Source organism: Heloderma suspectum, chromosome 1 (genome assembly GCF_057233095.1).
Source record: "Heloderma suspectum isolate Gila_16-S chromosome 1, 16-S_ref, whole genome shotgun sequence".
Lineage (NCBI taxonomy): Eukaryota > Metazoa > Chordata > Lepidosauria > Squamata > Helodermatidae > Heloderma > Heloderma suspectum.
The window spans coordinates 214170099-214179430 of NC_139458.1; the positions used below are offsets into that span (position 1 = coordinate 214170099).

Sequence of the window (9332 nt, forward strand, 5' to 3'; positions counted from 1 at the left end):
GAACATTTAAAACTCTACAATACAGAGTGGAGAAAGATTTAAATGAAAGTGGGGAAGGGGGCAGGGAACGGATTTTGGTGATCAAGTTGCTTCTTAAAGGAATGCAAATGTGTATCTTAGGGAAAGCTTTGCTAATACCAATAGCATGCATCTTCATATGTTGCAGGGATTCAGATAGATCACTGGATATTTTTGATGAGAAATCGCATCCACTCACGGTAAATCTGATTATTGTCTTCATTTGGCTCGATTTCTTGAGTACATCCAGTATGAGCAATTAGGTTTTTACACCTGGGAACTAAATGCTTATCTATTTTTATTTTGCTGGTAAGGTAAGCCAAGACTGTAGGAAAAATTAAGAGAAGGTTCTTGACTCTTAGCTTCTGTCCTCCTGATGTGCACAGAAGCGTTTCAGTCTATACTTATCCAAATTAGCTTTTGGCTTACCAGGTTCTAAAAGCTGATACTGTAGAGTGCTGTCCTTGGGCATTTGGTTCCATGCTAAATTCTCGCTGTATTCCTCTTACAGAAGACAGGTAGTATAGGATCTTGTCATGTTGGAAGAACTGTGCTGTATGTCTATAGATTTTTGTGGAATCCAAAGAAGGGTGATCACGTAAAGTGCTTACTCGTGCATATCAGGGGGTTTGCCAGTGTTCCCCTTCTTATGGCAGCCCCTTGAAATCTTTGCAGAATGCCACTCTGGAGTGCCCCCCCAGCCCTATTATTAGAGCAGCCAGGGGAGGGGGCTGCAGTAGAAAGAGGGGGTTTAAAAGCCCCTGTGTGCACTCAGCCTTTGTATATAACCTGTTAAAATCTATTCATACAGGATGCTTTCACAGTACTAATCCTATGCATGTTTGCTCAGAAGTAAATTCCAATGTGTTCAATGGTGCTTTTAACTATGTCCAACCTATGTCCTGTTTCAGCGAGAAGAGGTTCCAGATGACTACTATAAACATGACCCTGATCACAAGCACATCTATCGCTTTGTACGTACCCTTTTTAGTGCAGCGCAGCTGACGGCTGAATGTGCAATAGTGACACTGGTAAGGCTTTCTTAATTATGCAGCCACCTTGTGTTTAATAAAAAATGAAATGAAGTCATGTACTAGAATTAAGCAGATACCACCTAATGACTGCTTGGTCAATAATGTCTAAGGTCTGGTTTCATTCTGTACATTAAGAATGCTTCTGCTGCATGAAGTCATTTTTACGTTGCAGCAGACAGAAATTTATGTAGAAAATGCAGCAGCTTCATGAAGTTTGTACTGGAGCTACTTATTAAATATATGTCACAGAAATAAATTACAGGAACTAGGTAAATAATTGTGCAACCGAAGTTGAGGATAGATATATTAGGCTGTATCTTCCGATGTTGGAATAGTTGGGCAGACAAGTAGATGCCTTGTAGTGAATAACCTTGTCATTACTAGGAATTAAGGCCTTCTTTTAGTGCAATATTTGATTCCACTGCTGTGCTTTTGGAATGATTCCTATGAAGGCTTACAGGTGGAAAATTCCACATGATTTTCAGGAATGATTTATAAGCTGAAATTACCAGGAATTAAGTATCCTGCTCACAGTGCTGTTCTGTAAGATCAGCATAGATGACAAATTCTGATTATATCCAGAAGGTTAGCAAAGGGGTAAAAGTTGCAGCCAAAACAGAAAGGTCTTGTGGCACCTTAAGGACTAACAGATTTATTGTGGCATAAGTTTTTGTGGACCAGAGTCCAACTTCACACTTGCTGTGTGTGCTTCCATCAGAATTCTTCTGAAAGCATACTGTTACATACGAAATTGGGCTGTAGGAAAGATATTCTGTGAAACCAGTACTTCTGCCACTAGTTGGCAATGTTTGACCACAGAAAGGAGCAAAGCTGAACTGTAAGCAAAAGGTAATGTGAAAGTGGAATACCTAATGTGCCCTGCAGTTCAGAAACTGCTTGCTATACAAGTTGCAGGCTTGCCTTATAAAACTTTAATTTTTCAGTCAGTTGGGGGTTTATATTGTCCTTGATCTACATGATGTTGAAGCTGGAAAACAGCAGAAATGTGTTACTGCCATGTGGAGTGTGATTCTAATGCCTTATAACTAGTGGGCTTCTTTTTAAATTGATGAAGACAATCTATAGGTAAATATGTCTTGGAGCTAAGGGGAACCTCTTAACAGTGCCGTCCTAAGTAAGTTTACACAGAAGTAAGCCCCACTGAGCTCAGTGGGATTTAGCCCCTAGTAAGTGTGCATGGGATTGCAGCCTTTGTTTTGATACCTTACCTTTCAGTGGAGCAAGCACCTATAGTCTATTGAGAAACTGAGCTCAGTAGAGCTTGAAATCTTAAATGTTTGAAAATTAGTTTATGTCTGATCTGCTTTAAACCAACATCATGTTTGGTGGATGTAGACAAATGATGTAGAAAGAAACCTGACAAACTTTTGCTCTCTGTGTTGTACAGAGAAAGTGTGACTTGTATAAATCTAAGAATATTCTTTTTTCTGCAGGTTTACTTGGAAAGGCTCTTAACCTATGCAGAGATTGACATCTGCCCAAGTAACTGGAAAAGGATAGTTCTAGGTGCTATACTGCTGGCTTCTAAGGTGTGGGATGATCAGGCTGTGTGGAATGTGGATTACTGCCAAATACTGAAGGATATTACAGTTGAGGACATGTAAGTTGCAAGGTTTAGTTAAATTTGTTCCTCTTTGTCTTATCCAGATTGTGTCTGAAAACATATTTTTACTCTCCGGTGTATATACTTAGCACACTTCTGTTGTTTTCCATTTAATGTCTTTTGCTCTCTAAAAGCATTTTGGAATCCTTCTCCCTGCTCATCACTAATGCCATATTTCTCCAGTAGTGTATGTTCTGTGAACGTGAAGGTTCAGTGGACCAGGAACAATGCGTCCAGTATCAAAAGCGTACATTAAAATTGCTAGCATGTCTGTGACATCTGTAGCCCTCTTTTTAGCCTAGCAAATGATAAAACAGTGGAGTTTGTTGCCTTCTGTTATTCATAAATATCTCGCAGTTTAGCAAAGGGTATTGCGTGTTTGGGTTTTGCAAGTGTCTACTGCCTTGTATTCAAGAGCACACTAACATTTCCTTAATGTTTTTAGAAATCCTCAAGCATCCTGAAAATTTCATACGCCCCCCTCCCCTGCTTCGCTAGCCAAGACCTGTTGTGCTACCAATCACTGCATTCCTCACCCTTGTAACAATTGTATGTCTTCATGTGTGTGCTTTCATGAGTAATGTAATCCGAGGTGATGCAATAAAACAGCCTTCCCCAACCAGGTGTTTTGGACTTCAACTCCCATCAGCCCCAGCCAGCATGATCAGTGGTCAGGAATGCTGGGAGTTGTGGTGCAAAATATTTGGAGGGCACCTGATTGGGGAAGGCTGCAATAGCATCATGTCCTACGCTAAACATTGATTCATATATTTTAAAAGCAGGGAAGATAGTGGATTCTCTACACCTGTAAATGAGTGTTGCTTTGTGAAGGGAGGAACCGATGGATATATTAAAGGCAGCAAGTTCCTAACTGAGAGATTCACCACCATAAAGTCTGATTTTCCTAAAAGGCATAGTGGTAGGATCCCTAGATACCATTTGAGTACATGGAGCACCCATGATGACGCATTTGAAGCAGGTCTCCAATGCAAATAGCTTTATACCGATTCTGCCATCTCTCCACACAGAAATGCACTGTGTCGTATGTCCCGCCACGTGCTCTCTGACAATATTTTAAGTGGAATCTGTAGCTTTCCAGAAGACACAGTTCCTCTTTCCCACAAATGTCTGGCCTTATACCCTGCCACCCCCATCCCAGGCTTAGTGCCACACTTTGAATAAATTGTGTATGACTGCTGTGCTGCAAGAAGTCACTGGAGCTAAATCTTTGCATGTTTGTTTGGATCAGCACACTTCACATTGTGGGTTCAAGTGATTTAAGTCAGATTACAAACACTTGTACATGTGACTTCTGGTGGTGTTTCTCAGTGTGACACACGTGCAGTGCAGCTCATGACTTGAGTGCCTAGTATTACATTTGCTCTTAAAACTCCAGGGAAGGGGGCACACAATTCTAAATTTCTTTGGATTTCAGTTTAATAGTCTTGTGCCACAGTTCCTGCAAAAATGTGAAGAATTCTGTTTGCTGTTCACTAACTTAAGCTTAACAGTATAGAATTTCAATAGCTGTGTTTGAATATAATGGTAAAACTAGTGGCTGCTTGGGGTGGAGACGACCTAACACTTTCCTCCCCAGCTATGGCCCTCCTGAAAATCCCCCCTGCCAGCTAGGCTTAGGAAAAAAGCTTTCATTGGCAACAGTGGAAGTTGTTTTCCTAAGCCTAATTGCCACATAGTGGCAAGGCTGGAAAGGGGAGGCCATAGGCCAGATCCAAAGGTACCATGGACTAGATCAGTAATTTGTGGCCTCCAGATGTTTTGGCCTACAGTTCCCATCAGCCCTAGTCAGTGTAGCCAGTTGTGGCCTACAACTCCCATGATCTCTCACAAGTTGCCCACCTCTGCTGCAGAGGGTCCATTCAGAAACATGACTTTTAATTGTGGTAAAGTGCTTAATGAAACAGAGAAATACTATACGTAAGTGGGGTGGAAGTTAGCTGGAATTCTAAGAACTATCTGGCTTGTAACTTCAAGAGTGGGGAGGAATAATACTTAATAATTCACCTTGTACTGCACTTCTGATTCTGTGACAAGACCTCTGGAACAAGAAGAAACTGAAACCCTTAATTAGTTAAACACTTTGCCATATAAATACGTGCTTTAACGGAGTGTCTTAATCAGAGTGGGAAAAAACCCTAACCACGCAGCTGCTAATCCTGTAGATTACAGTGTGCATAAAAGAGGGGACGTGCTGTTCATTCTTGGGCTGCATGTGATAGTAAATAAAGCAACACAAATACGTGGGGCCTTTTTGCTTTTCCTAGGCACTAAACCCCTATTAATAGACATTAATCTGGCAAAGTATTGTATTTTTACACAATTAAAATGTATTAGCAAGCCCTGTACAAAAAGGGTAAATGAAGCCCCAATCAGCTGATCATGAAAACATCTGATTTGCATTTCTATAAGGTTTATGACCATATGTGCAGGCAATTAATTCTGGCATTAGATTTAATGGGACTCCAGTCCATCCTACCAGATATAAACCACACAAAGCTCCTAGTCTCATTGCGACTAGCCATCTAGATGATTGATTCCACTTTGTTTTCTGTTTCTGCAAGTAAAATGTCCATATATAAAAAAGGAAAGATTCCCACACCCCTCCCAAAATCCTCCTAAGGGTTAGCAAAAAATTGAAATTTTGGTGTAGACCCCTAGTATGCAATTGTAAGTTAAGGAGCTGCCTCTTCTAGGAATAAAGCTCTGTTGTTTGTGGGATCAAAAGGCAAGGCTTTTGCTTTCCTCAGAATAAATTGGGGGAATTTTGCAGAGCTGCTTGAAACTACTTAGCATGAACACAGGTTGCAGTAAATATGGACTGGCTGGGCAGTCAGTAATGATACCGGGTGGCAGTGGTTGTCACTAGGATGTGTACAGGCCTCAAGTTCAGCCTCTTCTCTTCCCACCATCACTGCTCCTTAAGCTTCTGCTGGTTGCTGCTGAGCTTTGTACTGCCCACCATGTCTGCAGCTCCATGGGTACTCGCCTGTGACGGTACACTCAGTATGTGTGGTATAACTAGAAAAGCCAGTGCTCTGTTCTTGATTTCATATGCAGCAGACAACTCTTTGGGCACATTATTTTTAAGATGTTTTGTCAATGATATGAAAAGTGTCTAAAAACCCTTGAGAATTTGTGAGTGATGGTATGTAATTGGGGGTGGGGGCAGGTTAGACTTTGTTTATTTGTTACTAACACGCTTATGATTTTTTTGACATTTCAAGTTCAGGTTTGAACATCCTTCCTTTTGAACTTCCTATTCTAGTGTGCTAATGGATAGTGTGCTAATGGATAGTGTGCTAATGGGTTGTTGTTGTTGTTCCTATTGTACTATAAAGTTAAATGTATTATAGTGGAAAACTTTATTTTCATGCTACATTTTCAGCTTAGTGGATGCTTGTGTATCTGGAATTCAACTGCTTTTAAATGGCAAAGCATGGACTAAAATTTCAAATAATAAATATAAAACACTACACATTCTAAATAAATAGAGAGAGAGAGAGACTTTTTACTCTGAGATTATTTATTTAGATAGATAGATAGATAGATAGATAGATAGATAGTAAAACGGTGCTTTTGACATACAGCATTTCAGAGTTTGATGGCATATGGACTGAGTCTGATGCTACTACTTAATAGGCTTAAGCTCTTGTTTGGAATATAGGCCATGTGTTACCATTTTAGACCCCTTCCAGCTTCTGTGTTTTCCTCAGTGCTCTTCCACCCATTCTGCAGAGATGCTGACCTGCACCTGAATCCATAGGATGGATTTCACTAAAGTAACTTGGAGGCAGCCTTAAAAGAATTCCTCCTCCCACCTTGTGTTGCTCAAGTATCCTCTCAGCAGTTTCAGGGCAGAGAACTCCTTCGCCTACCCAGTGCTGCTTGCTTGCTTATTTATTTATTGCTGGAGATGAATCCATGTTGCCTCAAGAGGCTTTTTACTCCGAGATAATAGCAGCAGCTCTTCAGATATCCATTTGTTGCCGTGGTGATATGCCTACTTCTTTTGTTGGTCCACCTCTACTTCAACAAACCCCTTCCTGTTATCAACCTGGTGAAAATGTCTGCAAGTTCTTCAGAACTAATCAACAGCACACATCATTCTTTTCATCTGATAACTATAGCGCAGGGCCTTGTAAGAATGAAAATGGAGTATGAATTGTGTACAGCTGGGCTAATGGAACTCTAAAGAACACCGCTTCCAAGTCAGCAGAGTGAGTGCATGACAGAACATTACCTTTCCCCCACGCCTAAGGTCCCAGAATTCAAACTCCCATCACGCTTCTAAAATTAATACATTACTTTTATTCCTTTAAAAAAAGGCTTTGGCTGCAATCAGCATTCATTTTCAAAAGTATCCCTGTGTTTTGCTTTTGACTTTGAATAATATGCCATTCTTTTGTGTGTTTCTGCTAACAAGAGCTTTTATTTTCATCCAGGAATGAGATGGAAAGACAGTTCTTGGAGCTGTTGCAGTTTAATATCAATGTTCCTGCCAGTGTTTACGCCAAATACTACTTTGACCTTCGTTCCTTAGCAGATGACAACAACCTGAGCTTTCTATTGGAGCCCCTTAGCAAAGAACGAGCGCAGAAACTGGAGGTAATGGTCCGAGACTTGGTGTGCTGGGTAGTTTGTTTGTGTAACAGCAGCCTCTGTTGCTGCTAATCACATTAGTGTGGCTTGCAGAGTTTTTTTGCTTGATTTTATTGGAAGATTTAACCACTTAGTTACAGAAATCCTTGATGTACAGATGATCCTTTCTGAGGAGAAGTGGGCATGGGGGAGAGGATGGAAAGGTCTAGAAACAAGAGCTTTCAGGCAGTTCAAACTCTCCATGCTTACAAACACCGGCTACTCTAATATTCTGTATATTTACTGCATCATCTCTGAGGCTGTAATCCCTAGTATCTAGAGAAAAGGGGACTGTGTCTATTCTTGATATATCAGTATGTTGGGAAAGAAAAGTTCATGTGAATTACCCAGCATCATACCCACCACCAGATTCCATAGCTCACGGCCATATGATAGTCCCAAGCATCTCTACAGAGTTTCTGTTGCTTTTACAGTTCAATCCTATTACTCCCAGTAATAGTAATTACACATAATATACCAAACCAGGTATAGGATTGTAGCTCAGTAAACTTTGTTTACCGGCTTTCAGGTAATATACAGCCTTGGCTATAAGCCTCCAGAGAAAAGGGGTCAACCAGTTTTTGACAGTTGATGAGAGTGCTTCTGTATTCCCTTATAGTTCCTGATGCTGCCCTGTATCATGTATTCCAGTATTATTACTATATTCAGCATAAGAAGAAATGCATGAACTAGAATGCAGAACATGGAATAATGGGCTCAAGTTACAGAAAGCCAGATTCCAGCTGAGCATCAGGGAAAACTTCCTGACTGTTAGCACAGCACAACAGTGGAACCAATGACCTAGGGAGGTGGTGGGCTCTCCCACACTGCAGGCATTCAAGATGAGGCTGGACAGCCACTTGTCAGGGATGCTTTGACTAGGATTCCTGCATTGAGCAGGAGGTTGGACTCGATGGTCTTATAGACCCCTTCCAACCCTACTATTCTATGATTCTATAATGGTCGAAGTATACTGCAAGTACTTTTCCCAGCCACAAAAACACAAATTATAGTGAGAACTTAGGGATACTTGCCTATTCCTACATGGAGGATGCAGTGAATGAGGGAATCCCTTTAGTTATCCATGGAAATGTGAGTTAATATAGAAATAAATTTAGACTGATGTGGGTTCTTATGTACCTTGTGTATTAGGATAATGTTTGTATTTTATTAATCTGGCATTATAAATGCATCTATTCACTTGTCATACACCTTAGGTGTTTCAAGTGAGTCTAATATGTCCTATTTAATTGATATGAACAACCTGGATCTGTTCTTGAAACTAAAAACAAGAACCAAAAAAACTGTTGAAAAGGATGCTGGGATGGTGTTTCATACAAGTATCTCGCCCACCTAGTGCCTCCCTCCATAGCTGAATGTCTCCTCGTTCTCCTGAGGGTGTGACATGTGAGCAGTTCTCTCTTCACACGAATAATGAACTTGGCAAACAGGTCTGGTGTTTGTTTGGATATTAAAAATCGCCTATACTGTTCAGATCTTCCACAGGGAGTCTGGGAATTGGTTCAAATATGGTACACACATGAAGTTTTGGAAGTATATTGAACATATACTCCTCTTAAGGGACAGTGGAGCTTTTTGCTGAAAAGGAGGATCTGAAACGGTAATCAGTTGCGGTTTGTGGAAAAATATGTACATTGTGGCATCAACATAAAATTGCATGCCGCTCTTTCTGTGCTTTAGTTTTAATGGGTGACCAGTCAGATGGGCGATTAATAAATTTAATAAATAAATAAATAAATAAATAATGAAGGATGGTACAGCTCAAAGACTTCATTTGCTTCCGTTCGAGGTTTTTAAAACTTTGATTTGTCTGATTCCTACAGAAGAATAATTAAGGTGAATGTATGCATGGTTTAATTTAGAAGTACCCAATACATTTTTCAGCAAAGTGAAAGGTAATGCAACTAAATACGTGTTGAGTTGAAATATTCCTGGCTCTAATAATACTGAAAACATACATCTGGCTTGAATATGTT

The 9332-nt window shown here is 40.3% G+C and overlaps 1 protein-coding gene across 4 annotated transcripts in view; it reads left to right on the forward strand.

Moving 5' to 3' along the window:
- Positions 1 to 9332, forward strand: part of CCNYL1 (cyclin Y like 1) — a 61286-nt gene that overhangs the window by 25187 nt on the left and 26767 nt on the right. For 2 of the 4 annotated variants that reach the window (XM_084818828.1, XM_084818837.1), the window contains exons 6-9: positions 167 to 218; positions 930 to 1049; positions 2507 to 2673; positions 7140 to 7302. In XM_084818828.1, the coding sequence (XP_084674954.1) occupies positions 167 to 218; positions 930 to 1049; positions 2507 to 2673; positions 7140 to 7302 (502 nt within the window). Of the gene's footprint in view, positions 1 to 166; positions 219 to 929; positions 1050 to 2506; positions 2674 to 7139; positions 9329 to 9332 lie in introns of those variants that run through there. The other 2 variants (XM_084818856.1, XM_084818846.1) reach the window with 2 other exon arrangements.